This window comes from Mesoplodon mirus (genome assembly GCF_964341445.2).
Source record: "Mesoplodon mirus genome assembly, chromosome: 6".
NCBI classification, from domain to species: domain Eukaryota; kingdom Metazoa; phylum Chordata; class Mammalia; order Artiodactyla; family Ziphiidae; genus Mesoplodon; species Mesoplodon mirus.
This window is the reverse complement of record NC_138982.1, coordinates 147371092-147391840: the sequence shown is the minus strand read 5'-3', so window position 1 is coordinate 147391840 and position 20749 is coordinate 147371092. Positions and strand designations below refer to the sequence as shown.

Sequence of the window (20749 nt, the reverse complement as noted above, 5' to 3'; positions counted from 1 at the left end):
TTATTTTCTTCCCTCTCCTGCATTAACCATGAGTCTGAAGAGGAGGATTTTCCTTGGGCTCTGTGAGCCGTGAGCCCTAAGGCCCCGCCTGGCCACATGCTCACTTCAGCCCTCAAACTGCTGCCACGGCCAGAACACCACCCCACCGCACGTCCACATTGCCCACGGCAAGGCATGCGGGGTGAGCGAGGCTGCACCATGGCCCAGCCCTCGGCCCGAGCTCTGGCCACAGGGTCCGCCGGGTGGGAATAGGCATCTGCCACCGCGACCGCCACAGACCCACCAGCTGCCTGGACTGGCACCACAGCCCGTGACTCCACAGCTAAATATCTTACTTTCTGCGACCCGGGGTCTTGCCTAGAAGTGACGGACCAGCTCAGAGTGACAGACATGTGCCGTCTCCACACGGGGTTTCTCTGCAACACCACTGAGCCTGTGACCACGTCTCCCGCGAGGACGGACACGGGCTCGTCCATCATGAACAGCACCTGCTTCCAGTGGGTGGTGCTGCAAGACAGGGGCATGGTGTCACCCCTCGGGGAGCCCGTCGGGACTGCCATGCCCCCACCCTGTGACCAGATGGCTTCATGGGACCCGCGTGGACCCACAACCCGGGGGGCCTCCCGGACGCTGCACAGACTCCCTGGTGCCAAGGAGGCCGGGCTGCAGGGGCACGTGGCCAGACACAGGTCCCCAGGGGCCGCCTGTCCCCAGCCCCTTGTGGGGTCAACCCAGCCTCCACGAGCTGGCACAGCAGTGCCCACCCAAAGCCACCTTCTCTGAACTGCTGACGCCCACGGTTCTAGTTTCTGCAGTTAAAGCGAGATACATGCTGCTGAAATCGTGTCCAAAAAAAGTCATAATTCCTCTGAAGGTTCAGTTGAGTGTGAGCAAACAAGTGCAGCATTTGGGGGAGCAGTGACGCCCCGGATTCTGTAAGTCCTGTGACTCTCACACACAAGCGCCTGAAAGGACCCAGGTCACACCCCGCAGTGAGGTTCTGCTGCGTCTCCCCCTCGTGTCACATCCTCCCTGACGCTGGGCCGCCCCCTCAGCCTCCGTGGGGGGTGTCTCCCTCCCTGGCCCACGCCCTGCCCCCCATCCCATCCCCATGCCACCTGTGTGTGGATGACCCCATGCAGACGCTCAGGTGGGAAACGCCGGGCACACACGGTTCGCAGGGGCCCCTGAGGCCCCTCTCCTCTGGGCCCTGGAAGGAGGCTCTGGCCAGGCAGCTCACTCTCCTGCTCGACTTCCACAAAGGACGCTGAGGACCCCTGGGCCCCAAGACCGTGGGGCGTCTGACTCGGGCGTCTGCGCCCCTCCCTGGGCCTTGCTCACTTCTGCCGACCACACGGTGCAGAGGAGCACTGGGGCCGCCGCTGAAAGGGGCCGCGAAGCCCCCGAATGAAGGTGGCGCCCCCCCAGGGGCCACTGTGCCCGGCAGCACGACGGACAAGGCGCGCTTCCCCACGCGCAGGAGCAAGCGCGCAGCCCCGAAACCTTACTGCTCAGAAGATGCGTCTCGGGAAACATCTGCCTTCCCCAGAAGTCGGAGTAAAAGCCCCTGGAACCCTGTGGGCTGTTTCTGAGTCAGATGGTGAAGAGGTGCAGTAGCGTTTGGAAACACACAGAGAAGGTGGAGCCTGACCATCCAGGGTGTCGGGGACCCGGCCCCGAGGAAGCCCGATGCCGGGGGGTCCACCTGGACTCACCGCCAGCCCTCCCGCCCACATGCCCTGGGCCAGGCAGGGCTCAACCGCGTCTGGGGAGATTTGGGCCCACTCCCCATATTACTAGATCTTGAAACTCGTGGCTCTGCCAGGCTTTCTGTGCCGCCCCAGCAGAAGGAGGGGCACACTCACGGGTGCAGCGGGCCCGTGCTCAGCACCAGCTGTGGTTCGTCCTCCTCCAGGTTCTGGAACTGGACACTGAACCAGGCTGTGAATCCGTGTAGGGTGCCTGCCTTCTTGATGTCAAAGTGCAGCTCACCTTTCATCATCTGTGTTCAAGCAAATGAGTCAGAAAAGGGTGCTGGGGACCGGGGGGCAGCTCCCGCCTCCGTGGGGCTCCGTCCCAGATCCCACAGCACGGCCCCAGGCAGCCACACCGTCGGTTTCGGTAGTTATGCCACAAATCTGTAACTTGCTAGTTTAGCTGAACATATCAAAAACCATATTTCCTCCTAGGGAAAGTAAATGTTAAAACCTGCATCCTGAACTCAAAGGCTGCAGATAATCAGAAAAGGTTTTGAGCAATTTGGGTCTCATTTGCCTAATTTTCTGTCCCCAAATTCAAGTGGAATACTTCCTCTTCTCAATATTTTGTACAAATATAAAGCTCCAGACTGAGTCTCTACAATTCCCAAACTAACTAAAGCCTCAAAAGTTCAGTTTGCACGTGGTTTTGCCCATCTAAGTTCCAGAACGGGGTTCCTCCACCTCAGAGCAACCCTTATAATGGGGTCGTCCGGAACCCACACACGCCACCTCGTGGCCACAGAGGGTAAGTAAAAGAATTTTATCATCAATGGGGGCTAAAAAAACTTAGAAAAAAATTTAATTCAAATTCCATGATGAAACATATAATTTATTTGAATCTGAAGATGCTGAGAATATTACACATAAATCTAAAAGTAACTGAAGACGTTAAAGAGGTTAACTATAAAGAAAATAACCTAAAAAAACAAAATCACAAGAGGAAAAAAAAAAAGACTGTGGGAAAATCAATAGCAACAAGTTTAACTTGTTTATTTGAATAGGAAGGAAGGGTCGCCTCTTCTCACCTCGAGGTCGGCGACCTGCACGGTTCTCATGTCCAGCTGTAATATGGTGCATGGCTCAGAGAGACAGTCTTCTGGTTTCAAAATGTGGTTATACTTGGGCTTCGAAAAAAACTCCTTAATTGCTAAAGATCTGGGGAAAAGTCAAAGTAATTTTGCTCAATATCATTTACCCACATCTCAGGCTATCACGCCTCCTCTGCGTTAGCAGGAATTCTAACTCACCGGGCGAGAGGCAGGGCAGAGGCGGCCAGCCCTCCGGGGCCCCTCAGTGTCCTACTCGCGGGGTCTCAGCACACACCCACAGAACACGGAATCCACGGGAAATTAAATGTTAACGAATGGTGTGAGAGGAGAACAGACATCTCCTCCAAGGGGCCAACCAGTGTCCTGGATAACGTGCGGCCTCAGCACGTTATCCCCCCACCCTCCAGTTCACTGTGCGCCTCTTCCGGACACCACAGACCCTGTTCAGAGCTTCCTCCGTCCTTCCTTGTCGCTTTCATTACTGGGCGTTAATTCAGGCAGCATGAGAAACCACACACCCCACACCCCCTGCTCTTTTCAAACTTTCCCAGCCCTTCCCACACATTAGTCCTACATGAACCACGGAACGACTCTGTTGGAGACCCTTCCTCTCCATCCCCTTTGGGATTTGGGTTGAGAGTACATTGACTAGGGAAGATTCCATACTTTTATGTTGATACTTTTTCTTTTTTTGAGTTTTTTAACAAAAAGGGCCAGAGGCCCCTATCTTGCTGCCAACTCCCCAGCTGGACACCTAGCAGGTGTCCAGGCTCATTGAACAGAAGCTTCTTTCTGCCTCTGACAAAGGGGCCCTTCCCTAATTCCAGGGCTGCTGCTGGGTCTCTCCTGCCCACGTCCCACCGCACCTCAGAGGGGACGCAGCCGACACGTGTGACTATCCTTCTCAGAGGAGGCGATGTGACAACCATGAAGGCCTTGAGAGAAGACTGTTTTATGTTAAAACCTGAAGCTCTACCACAAGCCTGACGTATGTTACACACCAGGAAATGAACTTTTGTGGAGCACTGCTTTCTTTGCCAAATGCCAGCGATGCCTTCACTAACACATTTTCTGACTCTTGTTAAAAAGTTAGGGCTCTTAGTGGGAACATTCATTTGTTTTAACGGCCCACGCATTTATAAACATGACCTTATTTTTCCCATTATATTTGGGGTCTTATAAATGGGACACTTCAGTTTCCCATCACATCTGTTGTTGGTTTAAAGACCTGTAAGGCAACGTGCAAACTTCTTAGTCACGTGAGCAAACTGAGCTCAGCGCGGTGGCAGCTCTCAGACCTGCAGCCCGCCCCCCATGCTCCCGCAGCCCGGGAGCGCCCGGTGACACTCACTTGAGGGCACTGAGGTCGAACTCGTAGGCGTTGTCCCAGAAGAGCACCTTGCTGCGGTAGTCCCTGTCGGCGCTGCAGGGCACCAGGTGCAGCGCGGCTGTGGTCGGCCAGATGACCCCGTCCTCCTTCAGCCACACGTCCCGGGCATAGAGGATGGACTCGATCATGAACTCAAACTGCAGGGAGGGAGAGACACACAGGAGGCACCATGTCTGTGCAGCCCCCTCGCTGCTCAGACTCTGGGGTCTTCACGTCTGTCACCTCCAGAGGCACAGAACTGGCTGAGCTGCCCGGCCCAGGGGAGGGCTTCTCTTGCGCCCACACAGCAGTGGTCACCGAGTCCAGTCACAGCCTGGGTTTAAGCCCCATCAGCCGCATGGAGCTCGGAACTGGGCATGGCTAACGGTCAGGGAAATCAGCCTCTCGCCCACCCCACTCTCTCAGCAGTCATCTGTCCCCATGTTCCTAAAGCCCTCAAGTGTTTCAGGGTCTTAACTCTCCAACGGTATCAACCTGGTCTGGGGTATCCTCAGGATTCTCACCACCCTTTAAGTTGGCTGAAGTCACTTCTTAAAAACGTGTAACATCGGGGGCGGAGTCAAGATGGCGTACTAGGAGGAGGCAGAATTTGCGTCTCCGCACAACTAGGGCACCTACCAGGCACCAGTGGGGGACCACAGACACCTAAGGGGACAGGAGGAACCCCCAACAACTGGGTAGGACTTGGGGTGTGGGGGCAGTGAGGAGGGAGGAGAAGTGGAGGCAGGAGGGGACTGGTGCCCCTGAGGGGCGGCTGTGGGAGGGGAAGGGATCCCACATCTGAAGGGGGAAATTGGGGGACCACTGGGAGGGCAGAGGGTCCAAAGGGAGCGTGGCCAGGTCTCCTCTGCCTACTTGGGCCCCCAGGAGCCTCTTGGGCTCCTGGGCCTGATCCTCTGCCCACCCAGGCCCCCTCCTGCCATGCAGAGCCCAAGCCCCACCCCTACACTCGGAGACCCCCTCTGAGACCCGCTCCAATGCGCTGGGCCTAAACCCCGCCCACACCCCCCCACTCAGGGCCCTACCTCCAGACTCCGAGCTCCACACTCCAGAGGCCCTCCTTTCCACGTGCTGCCTCTCCCCCTCCGCCCTAAGCAGAGGCCCCGCCCCACGCTCAAACGTCACCCCCACCCACCCACCTAGGTCCCGCCCCACCCTAAACCCTGCCCCTGCCTGTTCCGCCTTCACCTGAACTCTGCCCTCATAGCCAAGGCTATTTTTTTTCTTTTTCTTTTTTCCTCTTTTAGATTGGGGTTCTGTTTTACCTTGTTGATTCACTGTCATTGATTCTTTTAGATTTTTGTTTTTCCTAATAAACCTTTTATTTTTCTAATTTTATTTTATTCTTTATACTTCGTTAGTGATCTCTCCTCCTGGCTTGTTGCTCCCCCCACTTTTTTTTTCTTTTTTCTGCTGTGGTTTTATTTTACCTTGTTGCAGTTGTTTCAATTATAGTTTTATTTTTCCTAATATATTTTTTATCTTTCTAACTTTATTTTGTTCTTCATTCTTTGATATTGTACTGCTCCTTTTTTTCTTTATTTCTTCCTTTTTTTTTTTTTTTTTAACTGTGCCATGAAGCTTGCAGGATCTTGGTTCCCAGGCTGGAGGTCAGGCCCAAGCTCCCGTGGTGGGAGCTCCGAGTCCAAACTGCTGGACTAACAGAGAACCTCAGACCCCAGGGAATATCAGTTGGAGTGAGGCCTCCCGGAGGTCTTCATCTCGGCACCAAGACCCAGCTCTATCCAACCACCTGCCAACTCCACTGCTGGACATCTCAGGCCAAACAACCAGTAACACAGGAATACAGCACCACCCATCAAAAAAATATATATATAATGACAAAAAAACATGTTACAGACAAAGGAGCAAGGTAAAAACCTACAAGACCAAATAAATGAAGACGAAATACACAACCTACCGGAAAAAGAATTCAGAGTAATGATAGTAAAGATGATCCAAAATCTCAGAAACAGAATGGAGAAAATACAAGAAACATTTAACAAGGATCTAGAAGAACTAAAGAGCAAACAAACAGTGATGAACAGCACAATTACTGAAATTAAAAATACCCTAGAAGGAATTAATAACAGAAAAATGAGGCAGAAGAACGGATAAGTGACCTGGAAGATAAAAGGGTGAAAATAACCTCCAGGGAGCAGAATAAAGAAAAAAAGAATGAAAAGAATTGAGGACAGTCTCAGAGACCTCTGGCACAACATTAAACGCACCAACATTCGAATTATAGGGGTTCCAGAAGAAAAAGGGAAAAAGAGTCTGAGAAAATATTTGAAGAGATTATAGTCAAAAACTTCCCTAACATGGGAAAGGAAATAGTCAATCAAGTCCAGGAAGCACAGAGAGTACCATACAGGATAAACCCAAAGAGAAACATGCCGAGACACATACTAATCAAACTATCAAAAATTAAATACAAAGAAAAAAATATTAAAAGCAGCAAGGGAACAGCAACAAAGAACATACAAGGGAATCCCCATAAGGTTAACATGATTTTTCAGCAGAAACCCTGCAAGCCAGAAGGGAGTGGCAGGACATACTTAAAGTGATGAAAGGGAAAAGCCTACAACCAAGATTACTCTACCCAGCAAGGATCTCATTCAGATTCGATGGAGAAATTAAAACCTTTACAGATAAGCAAAAGTTAAGCGAATTCAGCACGACCAAACCAGCTTTACAACAAATGCTAAAGGAACTTCTCCAGACAGGAGACATAAGAGAAGGAAAAAACCTACAAAAACAAACCCAAAACAATTAAGAAAATGGTAATAGGAACATACATATCGATAATTACCTTACATGTGAATGGATTAAATGCTCCAATCAAAAGACATAGACTGGCTGAATGGATACAAAAATAAGACCCGTACATATGCTGTCTATAAGAGACCCACTTCAGACCTAGAGACACATACAGACTGAAAGTGAGGTGATGGAAAAAGATATTCCATGCAAATGGAAATCAAAAGAAAGCTGGAGTAGCAATTCTCATATCAGACAAAACAGACTTTAAAATAAAGACTATTAAAAGAGACAAAGAAGGACACTACATAATGATCAAGGGATCAATCCAAGAAGAAGATATAACAATTGTAAATATATATGCACCCAACACAGGAGCACCTCAGTACATAAGGCAAATGCTAACAGCCATAAAAGGGGAAGTCAACAGTAACACAATAATAGTAGGGGACTTTAAAACCCCACTTTCACCGATAGACAGACCATCCAAAATGAAAATAAATAAGGAAACACAAGCTTTAAACGACACATTAAACAAGATGGACTTAATTGATATTTATATGATATTTCATCTAAAAAAAAAACCAAAATACTTTCTTCTCAAGTGCTCATAGAACATTCTCCAGGATAGATCATATCCTGGGTCACATATCAAGCCTTGGTAAATTTAATAAAATTGAAATCGTATCAGGTGTCTTTTCCAACCACAATGCTATGAGACTAGATATCAATTACAGGAAAAAATCTGTAAAAAATACGAACACATGGAGGCTAAACAATACACTACTAAATAACCAAGAGATCACTGAAAAGATCAAAGAGGAAATCAAAAAATACCTAGAGACAAATGACAATGAAAACACAATGACCCAAAACCTATGGGATGCAGCAAAAGCAGTTCTAAGGGGTAAGTTTATAGCATTACAATCCTACCTCAAGAAACAAGAAAAATCTCAAACAACCTAACCTTACACCTAAGGCAATTAGATAAAGAAGAAGAAAAAAACCCCAAAGTTAGCAGAAGGAAAGAAATCATAAAGATCAGATCAAAAATAAATGAAAAAGAAATGAAGGAAATGATAGCAAAGACCAATAAAACTAAAAGCTGGTTCTTTGAAAAGATAAACAAAATTGATAAACCATTAGCCAGACTCACCAAGAAAAAAAGGGAGAAGACTCAAATCAACAGAATTAGAAATGAAAAAGGAGAAGTAACAACTGACACTGCAGAAATACAAAGGATCATGAGAGATTACTACAAGCAACTCTATGCCAATAAAATGGACAACCTGGAAGAAATGGACCAATTCTTAGAAAAGCATAACCTTCCAAGACTGAACCAGGAAGAAATAGAAAATATAAACAGACGAAACACAAGCACTGAAATTGAAACTGTGATTAAAAATCTTCCAACAAACAAAAGCCCAGGACCAGATGGCTTCACAAGCGAATTCTATCAATCATTTAGAGAAGAGCTAACACCCATCCTTCTCAAACTCTTCCAAAATATAGCAGAGGGAGGAACACTCCCAAACTCATTCTACGAGGCCACCACCACCCTGATACCAAAACCAAAAAAGATGTCACAAAAAAAGAAAACTACAGCCAATATCTCTGATGAACACAGATGCAAAAATCCTCAACAAAATACTAGCAAACAGAATCCAACAGCACATTAAAAGGATCATACACCATGATCAAGTGGGGTTTATCCCAGGAATGCAAGGATTCCTCAATATATGCAAATCAATCAATGTGATAAACCATATTAGCAAATTGAAGGATAAAAACCATATGATAATCTCAATAGATGCAGAAAAAGCTTTTGACAAAATTCAACACCCATTTATGATAAAAACTCTCCAGAAAGTAGGCATACAGGGAAACTACCTTAACATAATAAAGGCCATATATGACAAACCCATAGCCAACATCATTCTCAATGGTGAAAAACTGAAACCATTTCCTCTAAGATCAGGAACAAGACAAGGTTGCCCACTCTCACCACTATTATTCAAACATAGTTTTGGAAGTTTTAACCACAGCAATCAGAGAAGAAAAGGAAATAAAAGGAATCCAAATCGGAAAAGAAGAACTGTCACTGTTTGCAGATGACAAGACACGATACATAGAGAATCCTAAAGATGCTACCAGAAAACTACTAGAGCTAATTAATGAATTTGGTAAAGTAGCAGGATACAAAATTAATGCACAGAAATCTCCTGCATTCCTATACACTAATGATGAAAAAATCTGAAAGAGAAATTAAAGAAACACTCCCATTTACTATTGCAACATAAAAAATAAAATACCTAGGAATAAACCTACCTAAGGAGACAAAAGACCTGTATGCAGAAAACTATAAGACACTGATGCAAGAAATTAAAGATGACACAAACAGATGGAGAGATATACCATGTTCTTGGATTGGAAGAATCAACATTGTGAAAATGACTATACCACCCAAAGCAATCTACAGATTCAATGCAATCCCTATCAAACTACCAATGGCAGTTTTCACAGAACTAGAACAAAAAATTGCACAATTTGTATGGAAACACAAAAGACCCCAAATAGCCAAAACAATCTTCAGAAAGAAAAACAGAGCTGGAGGAATCAGGCTCCCGGACTCAGACTAAACTACAAAGCTACAGTAATCAAGACAGTATGGTACTGGCATAAAAACAAATATAGATCAATGGAACAGGATATAGAAAGCCCAGAGATAAACCCACACACATATGGTACCTTATCTTTGATACAGAAGGCAAGAGTATACAATGGAGAAAAGACAGCCTCTTCAAAAGTTGTGCTGGGTAAACTGGACAGCTACATGTAAAAGGATGAAATTAGAACACTTCCTAACACCATACCCAAAAATAAACTCAAAATGGATTAAAGACCTAAATGCAAGGCTAGACAGTATAAAACTGTTAGAGGAAAACATAAGGCAGAACACTCTGTGACATAAATCAGAGCAAGATCCTTTCTGACCCACCGCCTAGAGAAATGGAAATACAAACAAAAATAAACAAATGGGACCTAATGAAACTTAAAAGCTTTTGCACAGCAAAGGAAACCATAAACAAGATGAAAAGACAACCCTCAGAATGGGAGAAAATATTTGCAAATGAAGCAACTGACAAAGGATTAATCTCCAAAATATACAAGCAGCTCAATATAAAAACAAACAACCCAATCCAAAAAAATGGGCAGAAGACCTAAATAGACATTTCTCCAAAGATATACAGATTGCCAATAAACACATGAAAAGATGCTCAACATCACTAATCATTAGAGAAATGCAAATCAAAACTACAATGAGGTATCACCTCACACCAGTCAGAATGGCCATCATCAAAAAATCTACAAACAATAAATGCTGGAAAAGGTGTGGAGAGAAGGGAACCCTCTTGCACTGTTGGTGGGAATGTAAATTGATACAGCCACTATGGAGAACAATATGGAGGTTCCTTAAAAAACAAAAACTAGAACTACTATATGGCCCAACAATCCCACTACTGGGCATATACCCTGAGAAAACCATAATTCAAAGACTCATGTACCACAGTGTTCATTGCAGCACTATTTACAATAGCCAGGACAGGACATAGAAGCAACCTAAGTGTCCATCGACAGATGACTGGAGAAAGAAGATGTGGCACATGTATACAATGGAATATTACTCAGCCAGAAAAAGAAACGAAACTGAGTTATTTGTAGTGAGGTGGATGTGCCTAGAGTCTGTCATACAGAGTGAAGTCAGTCAGAAAGAGAAAAACAAATACCGTATGCTAACACATATATATGGAATCTAAAAAAAAAAAAAAGGTTCTGATGAACCTAGGAGCAGGACAGGAATAAACACACAGACGTAGAGTATGGACTTGAGGACACGGGGAGGGGGAAGGGTAAGCTGGGATGAAGTGAGAGAGTGGCATGGACATATATACACTACCAAATGTAAAATAGATAGCTAGTGGGAAGCAGCTGCATGGCACAGGGAGATCAGCTCAGTGCTTTGTGACCACCTAGAGGGGTGGGATAGGGAGGGTGGGAGGGAGACGCAAGAGGGAGGGGATGTGGGGATATACGTACACATATAGCTGATTCACTTTGTTACACAGCAGCATCCAACACACCATTCTAAAGCAATTATAGTCCAATAAAGATGTTTAAAAAAAAAGTAACTGTTCCTCGATTATATTTAACTATGTCAATTTCCTGGCCTAATTTTGAATAAAATGTTGATGTTCATTTAACAAAGGAAAAACAGACGTGGAACATCAAAGCAGGAGAGCCACAGAGGTCACGTGGCACCGAAGTCAAGAGCGGCCCAGCGCCCCTAGGTGCCCCTCGGGAGTGTTGAATTTTGAGAATTCTTTGTATATTCAGGATACACACTGGATATGTGATTTGCAAATATCTTCTCCTAACCTTAGCATGTCTTTATTATTATTATTATTTTTATTTTTTGCAGTACACGGGCCTCTCACTATTGTGGCCTCTCCCATTGCGGAGCACAGGCTCCAGATGCGCAGGCTCAGCGGCCATGGCTCATGGGCCCAGCCGCTCCATGGCATGTGGGATCTTCCCAGACTGGGGCATGAACCCGCGTCCCCTGCACCGGCAGGCGAACTCTCAACCACTGCGCCACCAGGGAAGCCCTTAGCATGTCTTTTCATTCTCTTAACACTGTCTTTTACAGAACAGACATTTTTACTTTTGATGAAGTCCAATTTATCAACTTTTTCTTTAATAGATTATGCTTTTAGAGTCACACCTAAAAACCCTTTGACTAACCCATGAACACTTTCTCCTGTGATTTCTTCCGAGAGTTTTATAGTTTTATGTTCTAAGCAATTAGATCTGTAATCAATTTTGAGTTCATTGTTTAGTATGAGGTATGAGCCTTAAAGTTGAAGTTCTTTTTTTTGCACATGGATGGCCAACTGTTCCAATATAATTAGGTGAAAAGACTATCTTTTCTTCATTAAATTAACTTTGCCCCTCTGTTAAGAATCAGTTGACTGTATTTGTAGGAATATACTGTCTATTCTGTTCCAGCGACTTACGTGTCTATTGTTTCACCAGTTTCACAGTCTTGACTACCAGAGCTTTATACTAAGTTTTAAAGTCAGGTACTATAATTCTTCCAATTTTGTTCTTTTTTTTTTTTTTTTTTTTTTTTTTTGCAGTACGCGGGCCTCTCACTGTTGTGGCCTCTCCCGTTGTGGAGCACAGGCTCTGGACGCGCAGGCTCAGCGGCCATGGTTCACGGGCCCAGCCGCTCCGCGGCATGTGGGATCCTCCCGGACCGGGGCACGAACCCGCGTTCTCTGCATCGGCAGGCGGACTCTCAACCACTGCGCCACCAGGGAAGCCCTTGTTCTTTTAAAAAGTGTATCAGCTATTCTAGTTTGTTTACATTCCACATAAATTTTACAATGAACTTATCTACAAAAACTCCTGCTTAGCTTTTAACTGGAATTGTATCAAATCTACAGATTAATCTGGGGAGAAGAGACATCCTTACAAGGTTGTCTTCCAGCCCATGAACAATGTGTATCTATCAGCATCACATAGTTTTCAGCATACAGATCTTATACGTTTCGTCAGATTTCATCATTTTGGAGCTATTGTAAACAGTATTGTACAGTGCTAGTATTTATATAAAAATATGACTGGTTTTTGTATGCTGACTTTGTGATCTTGTTAAACTTGCCTACTAGTCTAGGAAAGTTTTTGGAGATTCCTTGGGATTTTCTACAAAGACAATCATGCTGAGAAAGGGATGGTTTATTTCTTTGTCTTCGTTCTGTGTGCCTTTCACTTCTTCTCTCCCTTTTGCACTGGTTAGGTTTCCCAGTACAATATGGAGTAGAAGTGGTGTAGTGGCCCTCCCTGCATCACTCCTGCTCTTAGGGGGAAGTTGCCATTCTGTCCTAACAAGTAAAAAGCTGAACAAACTGAAACATCAAGAACTCTTCTTAGATCCGTAAGAGAAATGAGGTCACAGAGCAAACTGCTGCCCCCAAATAGGAGAAATTGAGAGACTAATACAGACGGTCCCCTACTTATGATGGTTCAACTTTACAACGGTGCAATAGGAATTCAGTAAAGACTATGCATCGAATTTTGAATTTTGATCTTTTCCCAGCTAGCGATACACAGTGCAACACACGAGCCACACAAGCCACAGCCCTGTCAGCCATGAGATCGCTAGGGTGAACGACACTTTCAGTACGGTACTGAGTCAATTACATGAAATAGTCAACACTTTATTATCAAATGGGCTTTGGTTATGATTTTGCCCAACTGTAGGCTCATGTGAGTGCTCTGAGCACATTTAAGGCACGCGAGGCTCAGCTGTGATGTTCAGGAACTTACGTGTGTTATGTGCATTTTGAAGTTTTTTTGTTTGTTTGTTTTTTGTTTTTTGACTGTGTTGGGTCTTTGTTGCTGCATGCGGGCTTTCTCTAGTTGCAGCGAGCGGGGGCTACTCTTCATTGCAGTGCCCGGGCTTCTTGTTGTTGTGGCTTCTCCTGTTGCGGAGCACAGGCTCTAGGCGTGCGGGCTTCAGTAGTTGTGGCATGTGGGCTCAGTAATTGTGGCTCGTGGGCCCAGGCTCAGTCGTTGTGGCTCACAGGCTTAGCTGCTCCGCGGCATGTGGGATCTTCCCGGACCAGGGCTCAAACCTGTGTCCCCTGCATTGGCAGGCGGATTCTTAACCACTGTGCCACCAGGGAAGTCCCTGCATTTTGGACTTTGATATTTTCAACTTATGATGGGTGTCGGGACGTAGCCCCATCATAAGTCAAGGAGGATCGTACAGAGAATCACAACATGCCAGGGGAGGAAACATGAACTGTGGTTGACAAGTTGCTGGGACCCACTGTGGACAAGCCTGAGAGTCAAAGCTCCAGACGGGCTCAGTCACAGGGGTCCCCACAGTAAACATCAGAGAAAAGTCCCCTCGTGCTTCTGACAAGTTCAAAAGGAAGCATTTGAAATACACCAGAGTATTCTGTTCTTCTTAACAGGGTCTGCACTCAGGAGAAACTAGTTAACCGAACCTAACCAGCTGGTGAACGAGAAATATCCAACTTGAGTCCTCTCCAGCCATCCTGTCCCACCTAAAAGAGGAAAAGAAACTGAGAAGCACCTGTGAAGTTCACAGTGCAGAGGCCCAGGCTCACTGAACACTGAGACCCCAGAAGGACCACAGAACACTCCCCAACCCGCATCTTACCACCACATCACTATAGGCCTGTTTGCACTGAACCTTTATCCAGTCATCAAGCCTGGCTTTCAGGAGAAAACCACAAGACATACTAACAATATAAGACACACAGCGAGGCTTAGAACCAGACTCAGACACAGCAGGGATGCTGTAATTATCAGGCTGGGAATTTAACAACTATGATTCATATGCTCAGGGCTCTAATGGATAAAGCAGACAGCGTGCAGGAACAGATGGGCAATGTAAGCAGAGAAAGGAAAATTCTTGAAAAGAACCAAAAACAAATGCTCAAGATGAAAAACAATGTAACAGAAATGAAGGATGTCTTCAGTGGGCTCATTAGTAAGGACACAGCTGAGCAACAAGCCTCCAAGCTTGAGGAAATGACAACAGAAACCTCCAAAGCTGAAAAGCACCGAAAACAGGCTAAAAAATACAACAACATATTCAAGGGCTGTAGGACAACAAAAGGTATAGTAAACACAAAACGGAAGTACCAGGAGAAGAATGAGAGGTGGGATCAGAAGAAGTAGTTGAAAAACTAATGACTGAGAATTTCCCCAAATTAATGTCAAACACCAACCCACACATCCAGGAGTGCAGAGCGCACCAAGCAAGATAAATGTGGGGAAAAAAACAGTAAAACTAGTCATGTCATGTTCAAACTACAGACACTCAAAAGATAAAGGAAAAGTCCTGAAAGAAGCTGGGGGGAAAAAACACCTACCTACTGGGGAACAAAGATAAGATTTCATCTGAATTCTCAGAAACCATGCAAGCAAGAAGAGAGTGGAGTGAAATATTTAAAGTGTTGAGAGAAAAAACCCCACCAACCTAGAATTCTGAACCCTGTGAAATTATCCTTCAGAAGTGAAGGAGAAATAAAGACTTTCTCAGACAAACAAAATAGAGGGAACTTGTTGCCAGTAGACCTGCTTTGCAAGAAATGTTAAAAGAAGTTCTTTAGAAAGAAGGAAAATGATGTACAGGCAGATCTCATTTTATTGTGCTTCACAGATACCGTACTTTTTACAAATTGAAGGCTTGTGGCAACCTTGCATCGAGCAACCCTATCGGCGCCATTTTCCAACAGCCTTTGCTCACTTTGTGTCTATGTGTCACATTTTGGTAATTCTTGCAACATTTCAAACTTTTTCATTATTATTGTATTTGTTACGGTAATCTGTGATCAACATCTTTTTTTTTTTTTTTTTTTGGCGTTACGCGGGCCTCTCACTGCTGTGGCCCCTCCCGCTGCGGAGCACAGGCTCTGGACGCACAGGCCCAGCGGCCATGGCTCACGGGTCCAGCCGCTCTGCGGCATGTGGGATCCCCCCGGACCGGGGCACGAACCCGCGTCCCCTGCATCGGCCGGCGGACTCCCAACCACTGCACCACCAGGGAAGCCCCTGATCAACATCTTTGATGTTACTATTGCAAAAAGATTAGAACTCACTGAAGGCTCAGATGATGGTTAGCATTTTTTAGCAATAAAGTATATTTTAATTAAGGTATGTACATTGCTGTTTTAGACATAATGCTACCGCACACCTAACAGACTACAGCATAGTGTAAATGTAACTTTTATATGCACTGGGAAACCAAAAAATTCGTGCAACTTGCTTTATTGTGGTGGTCTGGAACTGAACCTACAATATCTCTGAGGTTTGCCTGTAGATCAGAAACACGGATCTGCATAAAGAAAGAAAATCACTGAAATAAGAAATAAAATCACAAGAAATAAATGAAGATAAAACTAAAACTTTTATTTTTCCTATTCTTAATCAATCTAACAAGTTGTCCAAAATAATAGCAACACAGTATTTAACCATTATGCTTATGTACGTATGTATATCTATACTTATATATAATAAAATGAATGAAAATGATGATACAGGGGACAGGAGGGAGAAATCAGGATTACTCTGTTATCATAAAGTGCTCACACTAACCATGAAGCCTAAGAGTGTTAGATGAAAACAGACTCGGAACAGCTGTAAATACACATTGAAAACTGTAGGGAAACTAATTAAAAAAGCAAAAAAGAGCAAGTATAACTGCTATGCTAAGAAAGGAGAGAAAATGGAGTCATATAACATGCTCAATTAAAACCTCAAAAGACAGAGCACCTAAATATTATGGAAAATATTAAGAGAGTTGAAGAGAGAAATAGACAGCAATCCAGTAACTGTAGGGGACTTCAATAGCCAATTTTCAACAATGGATAAATCATCCAGGCAGAAAATCATAAGGCGACACGACTTAAACTACACATTAGACCAGATGGATTAACAGACCTGTACAACATTCCAGGCAACAGCAGCAGAGTATATACATTTTCTCAAGAACTCAAGGAACATTCTCCAGGATAGGTCCTATGTTAAACCACAAAACAAGTCTTAATAAATTTAAGACTGAAATCATATCAAACATCTTTTCTCATAGCAATGGTATGAAACTAGAAATCAATTACAAGAAGAAAACTGGAAAATTCACAAATATGTGGAGATTAAACAACATGCTCCCAAACAACCAATGGGTCAAAGAAGAATTCAAGAGAAATCAAAAAATATCTTGAGACACACAAAAATGGAAAAACAACACACCAAAACTTATGGGATGCAGCAAAAGCAGTTCTAAGAGGGAAGTTTACAGTAATAATGCCTACATTAAGAAAAAACGAATATCTCAAATAAGCAAATCTAACTTTGCACCTCAAGGAACTAGAAAAAGAAGAACAAATTAGCCCAAAGTTAGTAGAAGGAAGGAAATAAATGAGATAGAGACTAACAAGACAACAGAAAAGATCAACGAGTTTCCTTTTTTAAAAGATAAACAAAATAGACAAATCTTTAGCTAGACTTACCAAGAAGAGGACTGAAATATATAAAATTGTAAATGAAAGAGGAGCTATTATAACTGATATCACACAAAATATCATAAGAGACAGTATGAATAATTATATGCCAACAAATTGGATAACCTAGAAGAAATTGATAAATTCCTAGAAACATAGAGCCACCAAGAATAAATCATGAAGATACAAGAAATCTGAACAGACCAATTACTAGTAGGAGATTGAATCAGTAATCAAAAACCTCCCAACAAACAAAAGTCCAGGACCAAACTGCTTCACTGACAAATTCCACCAAAAATTTAAAGAATTCATACCAAACCTTCCCAAATTCTTCCAAAAACAGAAGAGGAGGGAACTCTTCCAAACTCATTTCTCATTCTACAAGAGGCCAGCATTACCCTGATACCTAAGCCAGACAAGAACACTACAAGAAAAGAAAATCACAGGCCAATATCCCTAATGAACATAGTTGGAAAATCCTCAATACAATATTAGCAAACCAATTCAACAATACATTAAGGGGCAAAGGTCACGGGGGTATGAATTGGGAGGTTGGGATTGGCATATGCACGCTACTAAATGTAAAACAGACAATCAACAAGGACTACTGTACAGCACAGGGAACTCTACTCAATACTCTGTAATAACGTACATGGGAAAGAATCTGAAAAAGAATAGATATATGAATATGTATAACTAAGTCACTTTGCTGTACACCTGAAACTAACACAACATTGTGAATCAACTATACTCTAATATAAAATTAAAAAAATTTTTAAATACATTAAAAGGATCACACACCATAATCAAGTGGGATTTACTCCTGGGATGCAAGGATGGTTCAACTTAGCAAATCCATGAATGTAATATGCCACATTAACAAAATGAAGGATAAAAAATCATATGATCATCTCAATATATGCAGAAAAAGCATTTGATAAAATTCAACTATCTTCCATTATAAAACCTCTCAAAAAACTGGGTATAGGTGGGACATACCACAACATAATAAATGCCATATATGACAAGCCCACATCTAACATCATACTCAATGGTGAAAAGCTAAAAGCTTTTCCTCTAAGATCAGGAACAAGACAAGGATGCCCCTCTTACCACTTTTATTCAACACAGTCCTAAAAGTCCCAGCACAGTTATTTGGAAAGAAAAAGAAAGAAAAGGCATCCAAATTGGACAGGAAGAAGGAAAAATGTCTCCATTTGAAGATGACATGACACTATATATAGAAAACCCTAAAGACTCCACCAAAAAACTGTTAGAACTAATAAACAAAGTTAGTAAAGTTGCAGGATACAAAATCAACAAAAATCAGTTGCATTTCTATACACCAACAATGAACTATCAGAAAGAGAAATTAAGAAAACAATCCCATTTATAATTATATCAAAAAAACCAAACCTTAGGAATAAATTTAACCAAGGAGATGAAAGATCTGTACATTGAAAACCAGAAGATACTAATGAAAGAAATTGAAGAAGACACAAACAAATGGAAAGACATCCTGTGTTCATGGATAGGAAGAATCAGTATTGTTTAAATGTCCATACTACCCAAAGAAAGCTACAGATACAATGCAATCACTATCAAAATTTCAATGGCATTTTTCACAGAAATAGAAAAAACAACCCTAAAATTTGTATGGAACCACAAAAGACCCCAAATAACCACAGCAATCTTGATAAAGAAGAACAAAGCTAGAGGCATCACACTTCCTGATTTCAAACTAGAGTAATCAAAACTGTATGGAATTGGCATAAAAACAGACGCAGTCTGGAGCCTGTGCTCCGCAACAGGAGAGGCCACGGCAGTGAGAGGCCGGCGTACCGCAAAAAAAAAAAAAAAAAAAACAGACGCATAGATCAATGGAACAGAATGGAGAGCCCAATTAACCCATACGTATGAGGTCAACTAATTTTCAACAAATAAGCCAAGAATACACAATGGGGAAATGATAATCTCTTCAAAACAGTGCTGGGAAAACTCGATAGCCACTTGCATAAGAATGAAAGCTCCTTGAGACACTGGTCTTGCCAATAATTTTATGGATTAGACACCAAAAGCAAAAGCAACAAAAGCAAAAATAAGTAAGAAGGACTACATTGAACTAAAAAGCTTCTGCACAGCAAAGGAAACCATCAACAAAATGAAAAGATATACTATAGAATTGGATAAAATGTCTGTAAACCACCTATCTAATAAGGGATTAATATGCAAAATATACAAAGAACTCATACAGCTCAATAGCAAAAATAATAACAAAAACAACCCAATTTAAACTGGGCAAAGACCCTGAATAGATATTTTTCCAAAGAAGACATATAAATGGCCAATAAATACATGAAAAAGTGCTTAATATCACTTATCATCAGGGAAATGCAAATCAAAACCACAATGAGGTATCACCTCACACCTGTTAGGATATGTATTATCAAAAAGATAAGCAGTGGGCTTCCCTGGTGGCACAGTGATTGAGAGTTCGCCTGCCGATGCAGGGGACACGGGTTCGTGCCCCGGTCTGGGAGGATCCCACATGCCGTGGAGTGGCTGGGCCCGTGAGCCATGGCCGCTGGGCCTGCACGTCCAGAGCCTGTGCTCCGCAATGGGAGAGGCCACAGCAGTGAGAGCCACCGTACCGCAAAAAAAAAAAAAAAAAAAAAAAGATAAGCAGTAACAAGAGCTGGCAAGGATGTGGAGAAAAGGGAAACTTTGTACACAGTTAGTGGGAATGTTAACTGGTACAGACACTGTGGAGCTCCTCAAAAAATTAAAGATAGAACTACCATATGATCCAGCAATTCCACATCTGGGTTTATATCCAAAAGAAATGAAACAATTGTCTCAAAGAGATACCTATACTCCCATGTTCACTGCAGCATTATCACAATAACCAAGATATGGAAAGAACCTATCCATTGACAGAGGGATGGATAAGGAAAATGTGATTATATATATTCACACACACAATGGCGTATTATTCAGCCATGAAAAAGAAAGAAATCTTGCCATTTGCAACAACATGGATGAACCTAGAAGGCATTCTGCTAAGTGAAAGAAGCTGGACAAATACTGCATGGTAATACTCATCTGTGGAATCTAAAAAAAATCTGAACTCAGAGAAACAGTAGGAAAGTGGTTGCCAGGGGCTGTGGGGGTGAAGGAAATAGGGAGAGGCTGGTAATTGGGCACAAGCTTTCAGTAACGAGGTGAACAAGGTCTGAGGATCTGCTGTATACCATAGTGACCACAGTTGATAACACTGCTGTGTAACTGAAATTTGCTAAGAGAGTAGAACTTAAGTATTCTCACTTTAAAAATAAAGGTAAATATGTAAGGTGACAGATATATTAATTAGCTCAATGGGGGCAATTCATTGACAATGTATACAGATATCAAATCATCATTCTGTACACTTAAATACCTTACAATTTTGTCAGTTATACCTCAATAAAAGTGAAAATAGATAAAAGAAGTGAGCTTCAGGGGAGAGGAATTTAAAAACTGAGAATTTTTAAAACTTGGAAATGGGCTATTAAGTGAATATCCCATCAATTTATGAAAACATATATTTTTTTAATTGGGGTACAGTTGCTTCACCATGTTGTGACGGTTTCTGCAAAGTGAATCAGCCATATGTACACACATATCCCCTCCTTTCGGGATTTCTTTCCCATT

The 20749-nt window shown here is 43.2% G+C and overlaps 1 protein-coding gene across 3 annotated transcripts in view; it reads right to left on the bottom strand.

Moving 5' to 3' along the window:
• The window catches only part of PRMT2 (protein arginine methyltransferase 2), a 39531-nt gene that overhangs the window by 789 nt on the left and 17993 nt on the right, over positions 1-20749 (bottom strand). Inside the window, exons 7-10 of one of the 3 annotated variants that reach the window (XM_082624514.1) lie at positions 4161-4336; positions 2786-2915; positions 1866-2002; positions 336-507 (exon numbers count right to left, since the gene is read on the bottom strand). In XM_082624514.1, coding sequence (XP_082480640.1) covers positions 336-507; positions 1866-2002; positions 2786-2915; positions 4161-4336 — 615 coding nt within the window. Of the gene's footprint in view, positions 1-335; positions 508-1865; positions 2003-2785; positions 2916-4160; positions 4337-20749 lie in introns of those variants that run through there. The other 2 variants (XM_082624513.1, XM_082624515.1) reach the window with 2 other exon arrangements.